Source organism: Saccoglossus kowalevskii, chromosome 18 (assembly GCF_978046115.1).
Source record: "Saccoglossus kowalevskii chromosome 18, keSacKowa6.1, whole genome shotgun sequence".
Classification (NCBI taxonomy): domain Eukaryota; kingdom Metazoa; phylum Hemichordata; class Enteropneusta; family Harrimaniidae; genus Saccoglossus; species Saccoglossus kowalevskii.
In genome coordinates this window covers 27,857,089-27,877,648 of record NC_140658.1, presented here as the reverse complement: position 1 = coordinate 27,877,648, position 20,560 = coordinate 27,857,089, and the positions used below count along the sequence as shown (strand labels likewise).

The window sequence follows — 20,560 nt, the reverse complement described above, 5'->3', positions numbered from 1 at the left end:
TATTTAATAATTTGCAGCCTCTATGGACAAGTTCACAGCCTCTAATATTGCAAAACCGTTAGTTGTGAACTGAACTTCAGTTTAAATCTCATCAGGATATCCACATGAAGTTTACACAGATAGAAAAAAAATGCAATATTAAGACAAGAAAATTATGCTTTTTTTGTCAAGGCTATATACTAAATTCCCTTATTTTGGGTGTATTTTTGTGAGTGTACATGTATCCATAACATTATCAAAACTTAAAATGTAATCATAGTACAAATGTAAAGTAAACAAAATTATCGAGTGATTTTGGATTTGTTGGAAAAGTACTTGAAATGCTGTGACATGGTCTACTATTGGTGGTGGTAATTACCAAGCCAGTTTATAAAACAAGCCGGTAGGCTGGTTGGCATCCGCTCCGCTCAAAAACAAGTATCATGTTTTCGGCTGTTGCAATGGTAGGACATGAACGTGCAGCTAACGTCGGTTTATAACTAAAACCGGGCCTCGTATACAAGGTTCGCAAAAAAACGTTCAGTCCTTAGAAGTCACTTTATTTTATTGCTAGGACGTATTCTGCTGTTAAATTTATTATTTCCAACCGTTTTGCGATAGTATTTTCTAGATTGAAACATGGAGGCAAAAAGCTCCATGATTGAAGGCAGCATTTACAGTTCATTCATAGTTCAAAGTTGCGTTGGGATTACGTTGATAGAGTGTAACAATGTTGGCGCCGGTGATCTCTAACCAGTGCGCAACGTAGCCAAAATGAAAAAACAAAAACATGATCATATAAACACTGCTATTTATAATAATATAAAGACTGGTAGTAGGTAATAAATTTGGGGCGAAAGTATTCAAAAATCAGTTTTTGGCTGTTGCTATGGCAGCGGTGAGCGAGAATTTGTTTTCAGATTTTACAACCTAACTAGAGTGAAGGTGTGACTTGCCCGCCAAGTTTGAACCAAACGGCCCAGCCAAAAAAATCACAGAAGAGTCAAATTTGTCGGTAATGAAAACAGATATCAAAAATTCAAATAGTAACTTAGTGCCCACACTCAAGCTGAGTAGAATGAGCTATGTCTGAAGAGTTTTATCCTAAATTTGTAGGAGGAGATTCATTTAGCACGAAGCTATCCAGTTTTTTGGTTGTTACTATGGCAACGATAGGCCAATTTTTTCTTCAGATTTTACCTAATAACTAGGGTGATGGTGTGACCTGCCTGTCAAGTTTGAGGGAAATAGGCCAAGCCAAAACAATCACAGAAGAATTAATACGTGAAAACACCGGAAACCACACACTCAGAAACACAAAATTGATTTTAAGGGCAATACTAGCAGAACGGATCGCCAATAGTGAACAAAAATGTTCGTAAATATTACCATGGAACTATAAACCCCATGATATCACTGACCGCAAAAGACGCTCATCGCGAAGTGTCTTGTATGAAAATAAAATAATGTTTCAAAAAAGTACTATAACTTATTTTCTGTATTTTTGTTTTGAGAAAAATCAATAGCTACTGGAAATTTTAAGTTTGTATTTTTTTGTTTATTTGGACGTGGCAATACAAAATTTATGTTGTCGCACAAACGTTCGGCTCATTAAAAAACTTGCATGAATGTGCGTCATCGGCGCCAAAAAGCAAAATGATCAAACGCAATAAAATCTGCAGAAGATTTTCGATCTGCAGTTAACAGTTTCTAGCAAAAATAATAGCATTATGTATAAACAATACATACTTAAAGGAATAATTTTCTTTCGAATCGAAAGTTTGTTGATGTCTGCTTCCTTGAAAACAGCTATGACCCGGAAACAGTTAATTTTACTGTGTGCATCCCATTGACGCTGCAGTTCGGCGTCTTCTACACCGATCTGACGCATATCGCGCTAGGTGTGCCGGGAGTTTGTTCGAAATTTCGAAGTCAATCGTCGATTGCCACGTATTTTACGGATATATTAAATCGTTTCAGAGACCTGTTTACTAAATAATGATAAATGAAACTTAGAAAGCTTGTAAGAACAAACTGGGCCGTAGAAGACGCCGAACTGCAGCGTCAATGGTGTGCATCCTGATACTATGTAACGATGATTTTGATTGACGCGAAAAACAACCAATCAGAATATTTGATCCAAGAAGAACACAAGTAAATTTATTTCCTCCACTTATGATGCGAGTTGAAAGCATAGCCGTTTTACCGGAGTATTTAAATCGTGATTTAAAGAAAATTTTACTTTAAATAGTGACATTCGTCAAAATATTTACATTTACATCTTTAATCAAGCATTCGTCTGGACTTCTTGGTGATCAACAATGTCTGTGATGGCATGGCTGCATTTGTTCCCCTCGGCGGTCACGATGTTGCCGCTACAAGTCATGGCGTTAATGCCGTTATCTTGGTTTTAACCATAGACCTTATGTTTCGACGAATGGTTTTACCGATATAGATTTTATATATTTGACGTCACCCTGGCAGTAAAAATATGGGTACGGTAATCCACTTTTCTATGCGTTACCGCCGTGCTGAGTAGGGTTCCACACTTACTCGTGTCGATTGCCACTGGGCGTCTTACGTCGCCAACTCGTTGAGTTGAGTTTCACGCCTATTGTTTTGTTTTTAATTGGTGACACAACCCAAGCTTTGATTATCCACTCTCTCGAACATTATTTTGTCTATCAGAGCGTTGGATGTGTCCTGAACAAAAACAATAGTGCCGGACGGCAGCCATGTGTGCTGGTCGCTAATTCTGAGTGCCGGACGGTGCCGGACGGCGCCGTCCACCCCCGGCGTCCACCGCCGTCCAGCGTGGGGAGAATCCTGACTGTACAACATGGCAGTACTCATATGCTTCATTTTATGTGCAAGAACAATAAAGAAACTACATAGAAAAATGTTTACGTACATTTGCCTTCAAGGAAGTTGCATGCATAATAAATGAAATGCATCATGGGAACACTGCCATGTTGTGACAGCACAATTGCATTAATAAAGTAGTGATATGCACTTACATAATGTAGTTTGATTGGTCTTTAACAACAGGAAGTCATGTACATGTTAAGGGCAGTGCATCATGGGAACACCGCCATGTTGTGCAGATCCACTTATAATTTGTCAAAGTACACATTATCGTGTTGACTTCCCAATCTATATACATGATTTATTATATCTATTTCAAATAATCCATTATTTTTTATCAAGATGATAAAATTTACATTAATATTATATCCATCTTAAATCATGTCATAAAATTTTTTAGACTCTTCATTTTAATAGTGAGAACTTTCTGAATGTATGTCGTATATTATGACGACATTTGGAGATTCACAAGAACGTGATCACCTATAAACAAATGTTACAAAAAGATAACAGTGACATGATACTGACGGAATCACTACACCCACGTGCACTCCTATACATCCATCATGGAAATGTCTGAGCAAACATAATTTGGATCAGATCAGAAAAAAACCTAAAAGACTATAATCTAGCTTGGAAACATGACATAGTGCTTTGCAGAATTATTGTTAAAATTAGCCGGTAGTCTAATTTTCCGTACTTCCACTGTGATAGTAATAAACATTAATTCAATAATTCTAAAAAAAAGGTATAATTGTCTGTAGTAATATTCAACTGTGATAACAAATATAAATGAATCAAGACTTTAAAACTGTAATATAGAAAAAATTATATATTTTAATTAATTTTTGATTATTTTTAATTTTAATTCTGACGATTTTAAGTTACACATATCACTTGGTAAGTATTCACACATTTGTCTTTAATTCAAATTATAAATAAATAAACAAGCAGCCTATCGGCTGAGATAGCTCCGCTGTTAGCAATGCACATTTCAATTAAAGAACTGAAGACATCATTAGAAAATGAACAATATGAATAGTATCAAAGCAATCGGACTTACGGTTTTTAACAAGAAGTCGAAAATATCACTTTTTACCGAAAATTACAAAAATATTCACCAAAATAAATTAATTAAAGAATTGAAGATATCATCACAAAATGAACAAATCTGAGAGGTCCACATGTAGTACCTATATATGTAATATCAAAGCAATCGGACTTACAAAAAGTCGAAAATATCACTTTTTACCAAAAATGACAAAACTATTCACCAAAATTAGAGAATTAAAGATATCATTAAAAAATGAACAAATCTGAGAGAGGTCCACATGTAGTACCTATATATGTAATATCAAAGCAATTGCACTTGCGGTTTTTAACAAGAAGTCGAAAATATCACTTTTTACCAAAAATGACAAAAATATTCACCAAAATTAGAGAATTGAAGATATCATCACGAAATGAACAAATCTGAGAGAGGTCCACATGTAGTACCTATATATGTAGTATCAAAGCGATTTGACTTGCGGTTTTTAACAAGAAGTCGAAAATATCACTTTTTACCAAAAATGACAAAAATATTCACCAAAATTAGAGAATTAAAGATATCATTACAAAATCAACAAATCTGAGAGAGGTCCACATGTAGTACCTATATATGTAATATCAAAGCAATTGCACTTGCGGTTTTTAACAAGAAGTCGAAAATATCACTTTTTACCAAAAATGACAAAAATATTCACCAAAATTAGAGAATTAAAGATATCATTACAAAATCAACAAATCTGAGAGAGGTCCACATGTAGTACCTATATATGTAATATCAAAGCAATTGCACTTGCGGTTTTTAACAAGAAGTCGAAAATATCACTTTTTACCAAAAATGACAAAAATATTCACCAAAATTAGAGAATTAAAGATATCATTACAAAATGAACAAATCTGAGAGAGGTCCACATGTAGTACCTATATATGTAATATCAAAGCAATTGCACTTGCGGTTTTTAACAAGAAGTCGAAAATATCACTTTTTACCAAAAATGACAAAAATATTCACCAAAATTAGAGAATTGAAGATATCAACATGAAATGAACAAATCTAAGAGAGGTCTACCCAATGTACATATACACCAAGTATCAAAGCATTCAGGCTTGTAGTTTTCAAGAAGAAGTCTAAAAAGTAAAACATTGACACGGACGACGGACGACGACGACGGACGACGACGGACAATCACTCATATGATAAGCTCCGCTCGACAAAGTCGACAGCGGAGCTAATAAAAGTAGAACTCTGGTGACCTTGCCCTTTGTTATATAATTTTATTCCCTTTAACATAGATTCAATATGAATATTCATTGTCATAATTAATTTTCTTTTTTAGGATTGGAACAGCATTGGGAAAGCAGTCTACCGACTGTCCTTGATTGATATAAAATATCTTACAAAAACATTGGTGCCTAGTTTGTTTGATTATTTTAAGGGACATACATTCCAGCTTTATTCAAAGTAATTAAGATATTTTAGTATAAAAACAAATGCCACATCTCAGAAAAGTTGGTTAAAATGTAGATTTACTGAAGGGAAGCAAAGCAGCCTCAGTAGTGTTTGACAAAATCAACAACACAGGTTTAATCTATGTGCCAATAAGTTTCAAAGATTAAGGTAGGGATGCAGTTTATCTGGCTTGCTCAAGACAATGCAATGTTTATTTGCCACCACTCATTATGTTGATATTTGCATCTCTTTTGTTTCAGTAAGCGCAAACAATTAATAGGAAATAAATTCACTATAGCTACTGAGGTCATTTCAGGTCAATCAGTACAGAAGTGGAATTAATTCAATATAGCTACTGAGGTCATTTCAGGTAAATTAGTACAGAAGTGGAATAAATTCATTATAGCTACTGAGGTCATTTCAGGTCAATCAGTACAGAAGTGGAATAAATTCACTATACCGGTAGCTACTGAGGTCATTTCAGGTCAATCAGTACAGAAGTGGAATTAATTCAATATAGCTACTGAGGTCATTTCAGGTCAATCAGTACAGAAGTGGAATTAATTCAATATAGCTACTGGGGTCATTTCAGGTCAATCAGTACAGAAGTGGAATAAATTCATTATAGCTACTGAGGTCATTTCAGGTCAATCAGTACAGAAGTGGAATAAATTCACTATAGCTACTGAGGTCATTTCAGGTCAATCAGTACAGAAGTGAAATAAATTCACTATAGCTACTGGGGTCATTTCAGGTCAATCAGTACAGAAGTGGAATTAATTCAATATAGCTACTGAGGTCATTTCAGGTCAATCAGTACAGAAGTGAAATAAATTCACTATAGCTACTGGGGTCATTTCAGGTAAATTAGTACAGAAGTGGAATAAATTCATTATAGCTACTGAGGTCATTTCAGGTCATTCAGTACAGAAGTGGAATAAATTCATTATAGCTACTGAGGTCATTTCAGGTCAATCAGTACAGAAGTGAAATAAATTCATTATAGCTACTGAGGTCATTTCAGGTCAATCAGTACAGAAGTGAAATAAATTCACTATAGCTACTGAGGTCATTTCAGGTCAATCAGTACAGAAGTGGAATTAATTCAATATAGCTACTGAGGTCATTTCAGGTAAATTAGTACAGAAGTGGAATAAATTCATTAAAGCTACTGAGGTCATTTCAGGTCAATCAGTGCAGAAGTGGAATAAATTCATTATAGCTACTGAGGTCATTTCAGGTCAATCAGTGCAGAAGTGGAATAAAATCATTATAGCTACTGAAGTCATTTCAGGTCAATCAGTACAGAAGTGGAATTAATTCAATATAGCTACTGAGGTCATTTCAGGTAAATTAGTACAGAAGTGGAATAAATTCAGTATAGCTACTGAGGTCATTTCAGGTCAATCAGTGCAGAAGTGGAATAAAATCAATATAGCTACTGAGGTCATTTCAGGTCAATCAGTACAGAAGTGGAATAAATTCATTACAGCTACTGAGGTCATTTCAGGTCAATCAGTACAGAAGTGGAATTAATTCAATATAGCTACTGAGGTCATTTCAGGTAAATTAGTACAGAAGTGGAATAAAATCATTATAGCTACTGAGGTCATTTCAGGTCAATCAGTACAGAAGTGGAATAAATTCACTATAGCTACTGAGGTCATTTCAGGTCAATCAGTACAGAAGTGGAATAAATTCATTATAGCCAGTGAGGTCATTTCAGGTCAATCAGTACAGAAGTGGAATTAATTCAATATAGCTACTGAGGTCATTTCAGGTAAATTAGTACAGAAGTGGAATAAATTCACTATAGCTACTGAGGTCATTTCAGGTCAATCAGTACAGGAGTGAAATAAATTCACTATAGCTACTGAGGTCATTTCAGGTCAATCAGTACAGAAGTGGTATTAATTCAATATAGCTACTGAGGTCATTTCAGGTAAATTAGTACAGAAGTGGAATAAATTCACTTTAGCTACTGAGGTCATTTCAGGTCAATCAGTACAGAAGTGGAATTAATTCAATATAGCTACTGAGGTCATTTCAGGTAAATTAGTACAGAAGTGGAATAAATTCATTATAGCTACTGAGGTCATTTCAGGTCAATCAGTGCAGAAGTGGAATAAATTCAATATAGCTACTGAGGTCATTTCAGGTAAATTAGTACAGAAGTGGAATAAATTCATTATAGCTACTGAGGTCATTTCAGGTCATTCAGTACAGAAGTGGAATAAATTCATTATAGCTACTGAGGTCATTTCAGGTCAATCAGTACAGAAGTGAAATAAACTCACTATAGCTACTGAGGTCATTTCAGGTCAATCAGTACAGAAGTGGAATAAATTCATTATAGCTACTGAGGTCATTTCAGGTCAATCAGTACAGAAGTGGAATAAATTCACTATAGCTACTGAGGTCATTTCAGGTCAATCAGTACAGAAGTGGAATAAATTCATTATAGCTACTGAGGTCATTTCAAGTCAATCAGTACAGAAGTGGAATTAATTCAATATAGCTACTGAGGTCATTTCAGGTCAATCAGTACAGAAGTGGAATAAATTCACTATAGCTACTGAGGTCATTTCAGGTCAATCAGTACAGAAGTGAAATAAATTCATTATAGCTACTGGGGTCATTTCAGGTCAATCAGTACAGAAGTGGAATTAATTCAATATAGCTACTGAGGTCATTTCAGGTAAATTAGTACAGAAGTGGAATAAATTCACTATAGCTCCTGAGGTCATTTCAGGTCAATCAGTACAGAAGTGGAATAAATTCACTATAGCTACTGAGGTCATTTCAGGTCAATCAGTACAGAAGTGAAATAAATTCACTATAGCTACTGAGGTCATTTCAGGTCAATCAGTACAGAAGTGGAATAAATTCATTATAGCTACTGAGGTCATTTCAGGTCAATCAGTACAGAAGTGGAATTAATTCAATATAGCTACTGAGGTCATTTCAGGTAAATTAGTACAGAAGTGGAATAAATTCACTATAGCCACTGAGGTCATTTCAGGTCAATCAGTATAGAAGTGAAATAAATTCACTATAGCTACTGAGGTCATTTCAGGTCAATCAGTACAGAAGTGGAATTAATTCAATATAGCTACTGAGGTCATTTCAGGTAAATTAGTACAGAAGTGGAATAAATTCATTATAGCTACTGAGGTCATTTCAGGTCAATCAGTACAGAAGTGGAATAAATTCACTATAGCTACTGAGGTCATTTCAGGTCAATCAGTACAGAAGTGGAATAAATTCATTATAGCTACTGAGGTCATTTCAAGTCAATCAGTACAGAAGTGGAATTAATTCAATATAGCTACTGAGGTCATTTCAGGTCAATCAGCACAGAAGTGGAATTAATTCAATATAGCTACTGGGGTCATTTCAGGTCAATCAGTACAGACAGTGTAGGAAATTTGTCCAGATTACATACCAGACATCAGGGCTGGTAACTTTCAAAAGTTACAAGCCCTGCTAAAATGTTACCAGTCCCGCACATTTTTTTCAATTATTTTCGCACACACACACACAAATAAACACAAGTTGTATACAATATACTATGCACGGTTTATTTTAACAACAAAGTAGCTGTAGAGAACATGCATATTCAGAACATGATATATCAGATGTCTGTGTCACTGTTGCTCTCGGCTAGATCAGAAAAATCTGAACCCTAGTCAGAATTTAATCCAGCTACCAAATGAGCATTACCATCTGTTACAGCCTCGGAATAGATTGTCTAACCTGTCAACACTTTTACCATTCAACATTTCGATGATTCTATCAGCAGGAAGTTGCTTTGGTGGTGGAGCATTCTTTGCTTCGAATATCGATTTGGCTCGTTTATGACCAATTGACATTTCATGGCATGTAAGGGCATCATGTTTTAAGTTGGTACATCCCTTTCCGTACTTACGGAGTTTGTCTGGTATTTTGCGGTTTGATAACGGCCCGTAAATAGCCCGGCAGATACGGCAATACACCGTATGATTACCGGTGTCATCGGTGACCAGCCATTCTTTGAACACCGTCTTCCAGCTTGGAACTATTTTGCGAGTACGTTTTGACTGGTCATACTCATTATTTGCCGCAATTCTATCGATGCTCGACTTCTGTTTCTTTGTTGGAGGGTCTATCCCCAAAAAACGATACATGTTGTACGCGAAATGAAAACTTTGTAAACAAACTACGCAACGATAGAACTGGTCAGGGGTCACCGGAAGTCTCACTGCACCATGGGAGATAGGACCTGACCCGAGGTCACGTACCTATTATTATGTTAATAAGTCAATGGATTCCGTGTTGTGGGTTGAGAATGCGTGTCGGCAAGTCGCGATGTGAGACGGCAATGCAATATTTTCATAGTTTTGGCTGATCACGTTTCTGTTTAAAATGTTTAGAGCACATATAAAGAATGGTAGCTTGTTTTTATTTTAATTTCGGCGGAAGAATGTGGTAACATGTTACCTGACCACCGGACAGGGAAGTTTGAAATTCAACCAGTCCGATACGAAAGTTAGCCGTCTCGGGCGTGCGGACGGGCAGGAATTTCCTACACTGGTACAGAAGTGGAATAAATTCATTATAGCTACTGAGATCATTTCAGGTCAATCAGTACAGAAGTGGAATAAATTCACTATAGCTACTGAGGTCATTTCAGGTCAATCAGTACAGAAGTGAAATAAAATCATAGCTACTGAGGTCATTTCAGGTCAATCAGTACAGAAGTGGAATAAATTCATTATAGCTACTGAGGTCATTTCAGGTCAATCAGTACAGAAGTGAAATAAATTCACTATAGCTACTGGGGTCATTTCAGGTCAATCAGTACAGAAGTGGAATTAATTCAATATAGCTACTGAGGTCATTTCAGGTAAATTAGTACAGAAGTGGAATAAATTCATTATAGCTACTGAGGTCATTTCAGGTCAATCAGTGCAGAAGTGGAATAAATTCAATATAGCTACTGAGGTCATTTCAGGTCAATCAGTACAGAAGTGAAATAAATTCACTATAGCTACTGAGGTCATTTCAGGTCATTCAGTACAGAAGTGGAATAAATTCATTATAGCTACTGAGGTCATTTCAGGTCAATCAGTACAGAAGTGAAATAAACTCACTATAGCTACTGAGGTCATTTCAGGTCAATCAGTACAGAAGGGGAATTAATTCAATATAGCTACTGAGGTCATTTCAGGTAAATTAGTACAGAAGTGGAATAAATTCATTAAAGCTACTGAGGTCATTTCAGGTCAATCAGTACAGAAGTGGAATAAATTCAGTATAGCTACTGAGGTCATTTCAGGTCAATCAGTGCAGAAGTGGAATAAAATCAATATAGCTACTGAGGTCATTTCAGGTCAATCAGTACAGAAGTGGAATAAATTCATTACAGCTACTGAGGTCATTTCAGGTCAATCAGTACAGAAGTGGAATTAATTCAATATAGCTACTGAGGTCATTTCAGGTAAATTAGTACAGAAGTGGAATAAATTCAGTATAGCTACTGAGGTCATTTCAGGTCAATCAGTGCAGAAGTGGAATAAAATCAATATAGCTACTGAGGTCATTTCAGGTCAATCAGTACAGAAGTGGAATAAATTCATTACAGCTACTGAGGTCATTTCAGGTCAATCAGTACAGAAGTGGAATTAATTCAATATAGCTACTGAGGTCATTTCAGGTAAATTAGTACAGAAGTGGAATAAATTCATTATAGCTACTGAGGTCATTTCAGGTCAATCAGTACAGAAGTGGAATAAATTCACTATAGCTAGTGAGGTCATTTCAGGTCAATCAGTACAGAAGTGGAATATATTTTCACTATAGCTACTGAGGTCATTTCAGGTCAATCAGTACAGGAGTGAAATAAATTCACTATAGCTAGTGAGGTCATTTCAGGTCAATCAGTACAGAAGTGGAATAAATTCACTATAGCTAGTGAGGTCATTTCAGGTCAATCAGTACAGAAGTGGAATAAATTCATTATAGCTACTGAGGTCATTTCAGGTCAATCAGTACAGAAGTGGAATATATTTTCACTATAGCTACTGAGGTCATTTCAGGTCAATCAGTACAGGAGTGAAATAAATTCACTATAGCTACTGAGGTCATTTCAGGTCAATCAGTACAGAAGTGGAATAAATTCACTATAGCTACTGAGGTCATTTCAGGTCAATCAGTGCAGAAGTGGAATAAATTCATTATAGCTACTGAGGTCATTTCAGGTCAATCAGTACAGAAGTGGAATATATTTTCACTATAGCTACTGAGGTCATTTCAGGTCAATCAGTACAGAAGTGAAATAAATTCATTATAGCTACTGAGATCATTTCAGGTCAATCAGTGCAGAAGTGGAATAAAATCATAGCTACTGAGGTCATTTCAGGTCAATCAGTACAGAAGTTGAATAAAATCATTATAGCTACTGAGATCATTTCAGGTCAATCAGTACAGAAGTGGAATAAAATCATAGCTACTGAGGTCATTTCAGGTCAATCAGTACAGAAGTGGAATAAATTCACTATAGCTACTGAGGTCATTTCAGGTCAATCAATACAGAAGTGGAATAAAATCATTATAGCTACAGAGGTCATTTCAGGTCAATCAGTACAGAAGTGGAATAAAATCATTATAGCTACTGAGGTCATTTCAGGTCAATCAGTACAGAAGTGGAATAAAATCATTATAGCTACTGAGGTCATTTCAGGTCAATCAGTACAGAAGTGGAATAAAATCATTATAGCTACAGAGGTCATTTCAGGTCAATCAGTACAGAAGTGGAATAAACTTACTGTAGCTACTGAGGTCATTTCAGGTCATTACACGTTTGATATATATACGTAAGGCCAAAATAATTGTTTCTGGTCCAAAGTTTCTTCAAAGAACGATGCGGTGATGTAATTTTCTTTTTTTCTTTAGAAACATCAAGTAAGTCAATCTGTGCATGTGTCAGCGAGACATTCTCCTCCTTTCTTTTTCTTTCTTCCAAATAAAAAAAACTTCCAACTGACACAAACACTAACCAGAAACAGATAATTTTTTTTCTTTTTGGCCTAATATCTCAACAAAACAAAAGTTAAAGGCTTATTCGCACCTCTATTGTAAATGCACTTCTGATAGAGCAAATATAATGGTAGTATGTTGAACTCAATTCATTTTTTATCTATATAGCAGTTTTTAGCATTGAAAGCAAATATTTTCAAGTTATATTTTTCAGTCAACAAATAATAATTTGTTCATGTAATTGTGATTTTTTATTTCTGCTTATACATGTATGATACATATCATTTGCTTTATCACATGCGTCAAAAGCCATCTCTTTATTTCCGGAAAATTGGTTAACTGACATTCTTTTTTCACATTTTGCCTATTTTCTCATTAATTTTGGGCCAAATAAACCTAATTCTCCCACTGGACACACAGGTTGGGATCAAATTTTTGAAAAAAAAAATTATGCTAGTTTAATTTCTGAAAGAAACCAGAATTTCAATAAGGTGTTCAAATAAAAGATGGGCTGGTCAGATGACAAAATTATGTTAAGATAAAACTGTAATGCAATCATGGATAAAAAAGATGATAAAAATATAATAAAAAAATATAATAAAAAAAAACTGATGTAAGACCAACACATGAGACAACATTGATAGTGATCAGAGCACCGAGATTAATAATTTGTTTCTTTATGCATTTTCTCCAAGTAAATTGTCCACGTTATTACTTCAATAGCAAATTCTTTAGTTCAAGATTTGCAATTAAAAACACAAAAACATTCCTGTTAAAGATGCAATCTGCTGGGAGGCATGAAAATAAAAATGTTCATGAAAGCCTCCTCCCATCCCTTTAGCAACATGTATCTGCCACAGTCTGTCGATATATTACTGAATCGACATTTCCTTCATGAAGCAAAGAACGGAAACCAAATACGACAATATAGTGAAACACAGAACAGATTATTTAATTTAATTTTTGCTGCTAGAAATGTGTGAGGACAATATTTTGAACAATTTTTGGTGACTGTCTTTAATATCCCAGTAACATTTTTACTGCTATCAAATATTGTCATTACCAGACTTGCAAAATTTGTGAACATCTTTATTTTTTGAAATTTAAGTAGTTAGGAGTATGTGTGAATCTTGAAGTTTTTAAAGCTTTTATGGAGGAGGAAGGATTTGTTTTCAAGAAAAACATACGCAAAATAATCAAAAAAGCACCCATTTTGGATCATTTACCATAGAAATCCATGTAAACACATTATTCCAAGGATACTAATATTCTCAAAATTCTCCAATATTTTGTAACAGCCACAAGCAGCTATCATAACACAAAATTGTTGAGATATGATGGAATATTTCTGCCATAGGAACCAAATGCAAACTATTCAAAACACGCATTTTTGATCAATTTTCGAGGTCGTTTTGTGGAAAAAATTAGTTCAGTGACCATAGATTTTGGTTTCAGAATTTTGTACACTGACCCAACTCCTCTCGCTGGATTTCAAGGATTGCTGAGTATGTTTTTTTAATGTATTTCTAACCCAGACATTTATTACACAAGTTGGATGTCACACCTTGCAATATGCATTTCATAAATTCTAGAGCACACATGTAGAGCACACATGTATGTGATTTGCTACCGGACTATTTCGGAGTTTACACGGCCAGGTTTGCTGCTACTGTAAACAAGCTGGTTATCATGTTTTGAGCATGCACAAAATGTGGGGTCTCCAACAACAAAAATGTATTCACGTAAAACCATTTTATTAAACTTTAGTAGTTGGATTGTGATGATATTACACATGTTCAGAATAACAAGGTATTACCGGTATTTATAATTATCACATTTGTACCTCCACAGTGTGATGTAGTACAGGACAGATAAAAAATGCATATAGTGTTTTTCATTGTACTGCTATCTGTAGATTATCCAGAGTTCTGAGTATGTACAGATGATAAATAGATATTATGGTAAAAATGGCATGTGCTGACAAGCTTGTGTGTTTATTTTCAAAATCCACTCGCTTCGAAAAATGGTTCAGTTAAAAAATCACAATTAAGCAGAATCGTTATACTAGGTAGACAAGATGTTCGCATGAAATAGTACACCATCATGTTAACAATATGTCGGTGTCATTTCAGCAATGGACCAACTTTCAACAACACACCAAAACATATATAATTATTATATATAATAATTATATACATATAACTGAAAATAATTCAAACTTGCTGACATCAAATCACATCAAAATGCCATAGAGGGTTTCGTTTTACAGTTGTGACATTTAGCATCAAATATCACTCATGAATTAGGATAAAAAAAAAACAATATTTATGTCATTACCAATGCTGATTATGAAATGTCACTTCAATTGGTTAAAAAAAATGTATAATAATTAATCCTTTGCGTGCAGAATCAACTTTTTGTCCCCTTTCCACAAATCAAAGCTTCAGAATTTTGCTTTTTTTAATGGGAAATTATGTCCATTAAATCTGAAATTAACACTGAAATTACAGAAAAATACATAAAACGTGAAAAAATGCTGCCCCAAAATTCTAGTGGGAGACTATATGGCAAATAAGAACGAACAAAGACTGTGCTTCAGCAACATTGCATATTAAAAAGAAGCTAAACCTTATGATATTATCTCCAATTATCAACTCTGAAACCAAGTTATTGATTCCATATTTACTTACAAATATGTTTTATATTTCAACAAGGGTAATTGGGCACAAACCCATTTTTTCTCTGTGTAATAAATAAATGATCAAATTACTGAATAAAAATAACAGAAAAATAATGAACAGCATAACATATGTGTACTTGCAGACCTCTAGGCACAACTGATTCCATTTCAAGGCAATCGGAAAGCCATGTTATTATTAAAATCGTCTTTTTACATGTGTGTTATAGATCAGTGGGAGCCAAAAAACATATTGTAATAATTTCACCGCAACAAGAAGTGGAGGAACTGATTACCATGCACATGACATCAGTGATCAGTGGTAAGTTTCTGAAATCCAGAAAAAGATGAATATCTGATAATATGCAAATGACGGGGTTGGGTGGAACTGGAATCCTCACAACTGTCACAAAAACTAATTTATCAACAAGAGCATATTTGTGAATTTACAATTTATTACAAAATTTATTTTTAATGCTCCAATAATTTATTATTACAATGCTAGTAATAAAAACTGCAAATAGGAAAATGACTTCACAGTGGTTTCATTCAAGTTAAATAGTTTATTGCCAGCTTTGAGAAAGCTCCTAAAAGCGATTAATTGTTTTGGAATATAGAAATTCTCTAAAGCTATTTGCACAACAAATAACAGCAATGCAAAGCAAAGTGTCAGAGAATAAGTCATTTAAGCAAAAAAAGACTCAATTTTTGTTAGATAATTTGCATAATATATGACAGAACTTTTCATAAACAAATTAGATGCAAAAAAACGAAATGGCTCAGTGTTTTTTGAGAGAGGTCTATCAAATTGGGATAGTGAATGTATTTCTATACTGAGGACATTCCACATGTGTTTTTAGGTGTAGCACATGTACTACCAGTTAAATGTAAACATGCTGAAATCTGTAGAACATATCAATGTGAACTTTAACCGTTTCACAATATTGTCAACACTGAAACAGAAATGTGTGTAAAGTAGAAAACATATATAATTTATAAAAAGAAAAAGTATGAATGCAAAGTTTCTACAAAATTCCCTGCTATTAAACCACAGTAAAATTATTTATTTTTTCTCAATGGGACAGTATTAAATTATAGCATATGTACACCTACCGTAACTATCAAACTTATCACAGGGAAATGACCCACAACAGGAAAATCAATACAAGGCTGAGTGTGAGCAGTAAAAAAAGCACATATTGTCATGCACAAACAATTTTAATATAAACCTTTGAAGCCAATCCCACTTACCCTGGTATATTAAATCTTATCAAGGCAGAACGAAGAAAAATATTATTTAATAATATGAGATATGACATAACCTTTTTACCATAGGAAGTTCTAAACAATAGAAAATAGCTCAAAAACACAGTAAAAGTTTTAATTGCTGCCAACTACCTTAATATTGACTCCTACACAGTGTACTATAAGATGATAACAAAGAGTTGGTTAGAGTATTAAAAAAACTTGTCACACCCAGAGCACAAAGAACCTATACTCTCATTCGATGGACTGTCAGGTGCTTGAATTGAGCAGCCAATGAATGATGATCTTATAAGTCACTTGCCAGTTTCCAGGAGGGGAGATTAAAATTCACCGTTCTGTTTCTTTTTTCATAGTGACCTGTATTGATTTATTTAAGGGTAATTACGCCTATACAATTGCATCTATTTTAAAATCCAACACAAAGATTAGCAAACAAAATACAGAGGGAAAACATTTGATGAGGTACTGACACGAAACAGACTGCTGAGTCTCTCTCTGCCAAGATTTAAAACAAAACATGTCATGCGTCACCAACTTCACAATCCCAACCTTGTACCAAAGCCAAGATTTGAAGTGCAAACTTGTTGACCTTATAGCCCCGCACTAAACTTAAGATTAAGGTAGTGTATAAAAGCTAAAGCAATGAAAGGATATGAGGAAGAGGTCACAGGTTGGCATTCATTAAAATTTAAAGTAATACATACCATGGTAGATGAGGGGGGCACTCTAAATTTATCGGTAGTTTTATGCCATTTTGGTTAACCTGTAAAGTCCACTTGTACTACATACTTTTTGTGTTTGACAAGCAATACAATAGCATTCTTTGTTCTGAACAAGAACAATGCAAACACTTCTCCATTGCATTGACGTCATATACGGCTAATGTAGGTCACAGTAAAAAGAATTTGTTTACGACGTATAATATATGGTTGTTTAACAAGTTAAAAAAAAGACATTCCCAATCTACATGCAGTACAGAGTAAATAGGAATATTACCAGTACATGAGGGAATGCAGTCTTATACTAATTCTAATAATACTACTAATTTACATTTACAAGGGAAAACCTGACTATACATGTAGTTGTATAGGTGTTTGAACTGCTTGATAATGAGAAGCATATAAGATCAGAAATAGCTTCCAAACCGACTTTTTTTTGGGGGGGGGGGATCTGACACCCCCCCCCCCCAAATGAACCGGGACATATTACATTTTCATTTAAACTTGGAAAGACGATATGTATTTTCACTTATTTCTCATAAATTACACACAAACCATAAGAAATATTCATGTTTCATTGAATAAATAAGAATGAATAAAGTATTCCAGTAAATTTTTTTTAAATTGACAGATGTGCACATTCTTTAATTTTTATTTTCAAATTGCCATTCAAATACTGTGGAATACTTTATTTTCGATGCAATTAATTTTCGCTGAAAAGGCTTTTTGGCCGTTTTGTATGAAATTAATTTTCACTGATTTTTGATGAGTTTAATGTGAAATATAGGAAAAAAAGTATATTCGCTGGATTTTATTTTCATGGAATCATCCCTCCAGTGAAAATAAATTCCAAGCAAAAATAAAGTATTCTTCAGTATTGCTTTACTTTGAATTTTCATAAAAAGTGAATTTTTCGTACATTTTTTTTCAACAATTATGACCAAAAACCTAAAAAAAGTTGTGACATACATTTTTTTGACCAGAAACATGAATATTTTTTTCCTGGCCTAAGTAAAACAAAATTTTGTCTACTCTTCCAAGACAGGATTTCAAATAGCCCATCTATCATGTAATGTCTGAAGAACACTTGTGCATCTATTTTAGATTTTGTACTTTGTTAAATATTGTCTTTCAAAATTAAATTTAGTAAGCCAACAACAATAAATGGTTAAATTCAATTTTTCTTCATTAATAAAATTTTACAGGTATATTTATTGGACTGAAAAGCTTTTAAACATCCTGGGTATTTTGTGGTCCAATAAAGTTAAAATTGACCATTGCCACTTGTATGGACTTTTACTACATGTAATAGTTCTTCAAGAATCTTTGATGTCTGTGATTAATTGTTTATTTCAAAGAGTAATGTCGCGACTGAGAGACACACAATATATTGTTATTATCTATATATGAGCGGTAATGACTTCATGCATGGACATTTGCCTTCCTAATTTAAATAATGAGACTATTCTGATAAATTCAGCGATCTTAACAAGCAGATAGAAATTTAAATGGCTGACTTAGAAATAACATCCTTTATAACATGATCCTGCTACCAGTAAACAACAGCAGTGTCCAGTAGGGAATTGCACAGTAATCTGCTGAACTGACAGTTGTGTATGTAATTTGCATAAGAATTGAGGGGGGAAATGACAGTTGTGATCATGATAACTGTACTGTTCAAAACCACTGTGTATAAATGCCCAATGAAACTCAGTGTTGATGCTAGATAAATCTAATTAATGGAACAATAATTTACAATAAAAACACTTGAATAGCGGCCATCAATTTTATATGGCAAAATAAAGGCAACAATAAAAATAAAAATTCTAATGAGTTTTTCATCTATTTTGCCAATACAGTAATATTTTTTTCAAATATTAAGACATACACAAATGTGCATGTTTTGCAATAAGAAAATATGTGTATAAATCAATTCTATTTTTTCTAATAAAAAATTAAATGATGCATTGATGTTATTTAGCCAGACATCTTTGCAAAACAAGAACAGCGAAAATATGGATTGCTGAAATAAGATCTAGGTCAATCAATGGTTTCGAAATAAGTATTGATCATCTTTGTTGCAGAAATCTGCAGATTTGATGCAAAATGCACTCATTTAAAGAAGCCCCTGTAAAATGCAGGTTGACATGACTCGTTATGTGCAATAAATACGTCTACTTGGGGTACATCTGTGATGCAGCAGCACTCTCACGGGGAACAAAAAAACATCGAGTGTAGCACGTCATGATGACGGCGTAGGACAATTGAACAATAACATGGACTGATATAACAGACGACACCTAAAGGTACAGGTGCATAATCATTGTTTTCTCAATTCATTCAAACGCGGCAAGTGTACTGTGACAGGCGCCGAGATGTTTCCACACGTCTTGTTATGACATCATCGACCGATGATATTAAACTCGACTTCTTCTCAAGGTCACCGTGTAACACCTCCTACTTAAAATTCGCGCAGAGCGCATCATTCTGCATGCTGTGTGACAGTGCTGTTGTGTGTTGAGCTGTAAAAGCAACTGAATTTTGAGTTGTGTTCGAGCTATTTTTTTTTTTTTTCGTTCTTATATCCGACTGTTTTCCCGGTTGCGCATGGAACGTTGACAACACATCACGACAGCTCCCCGTATAAATTGCACATAGTGTCAGACCAACATATACCGAGTCGTGTCGGGCAATGCAAAAATATTCTTCGTCCCAAAAGTAGGACAGAAGAAAAATCATTCATTTTTTGGAGGGTGAAATAAAGAGAACTTACGTGAAGTCGGGGAAGGCTCTTGAACAGAGACGTGCTTGAGCTGAACGAGATGGCTCCTCTTCGTTGCAGAACATGATTGGGAATTGGTCTGTCAAGCGGTAGGAAGGGCAGCTGATGACATACTTCCATGGCAAGCATAAACCTGGAATACATATACGAGAGTAGTAATTTTTGGCGGAGGCTGAAAGTCTACGAACTGGCGTACAAACGATCTAAATATCGTTTTAACTTATCGCACACCAACTTGACCAAGCGATTTTGAAGCACTCCACAAACGAGTCAAATGCAGATCGCGATCTCAGTGTTGCAATAGGGACCGTGTCGAGTTGATGCCTATTGGGTAGTTTTGATTGCTGTGTGCACCGATAGAGTCATCTCCACTCATAATTTTGGAGTCCGTACTATACAGTTGTGTAAAAACACAAAGCCACGAATAATAGTTCAAGCTCTCCAATTTCAGGAAACGAGCACTCCCAGCATGCCTTTGACAAAACAGGAAGTGACGTTCTTATGAATATTAATAAAGGGATTCCCTGTTTCTATATTTGGGCAGCCAGGGTAACGTGTACTAAAAAAAGTCGAGTTTCCCCAGCTCTGAGGTTTTGGACCGGGTGTCACACGTCTCTTAGTCTGTCTAGCACATGGTTTGTTATTCTTTTGTTGAATACCTGATGATTTCTTTGCAGTTGGATTGTAAACATAACATAACGGAATCGAAAATAGCTGTAGTAGTTCTGTAGCTTTTGGTTTCGCTGTACTGTAGTTCA

At 34.7% G+C, this 20,560-nt stretch overlaps 1 protein-coding gene across 1 annotated transcript in view; it reads right to left on the bottom strand.

The window, feature by feature from the left end:
* The window catches only part of LOC146732000 (high affinity 3',5'-cyclic-AMP phosphodiesterase 7A-like), a 150,147-nt gene extending 129,874 nt beyond the window's left edge, over positions 1-20,273 (bottom strand). Inside the window, exon 1 of the mRNA XM_085493113.1 lies at positions 19,794-20,273. Within this exon, the coding sequence (XP_085349239.1) occupies positions 19,794-19,946 (153 nt within the window). The 5' untranslated portion in view covers positions 19,947-20,273. The remainder of the gene's footprint in view (positions 1-19,793) is intronic.
* Positions 20,274-20,560: the final 287 nt, after the last annotated feature.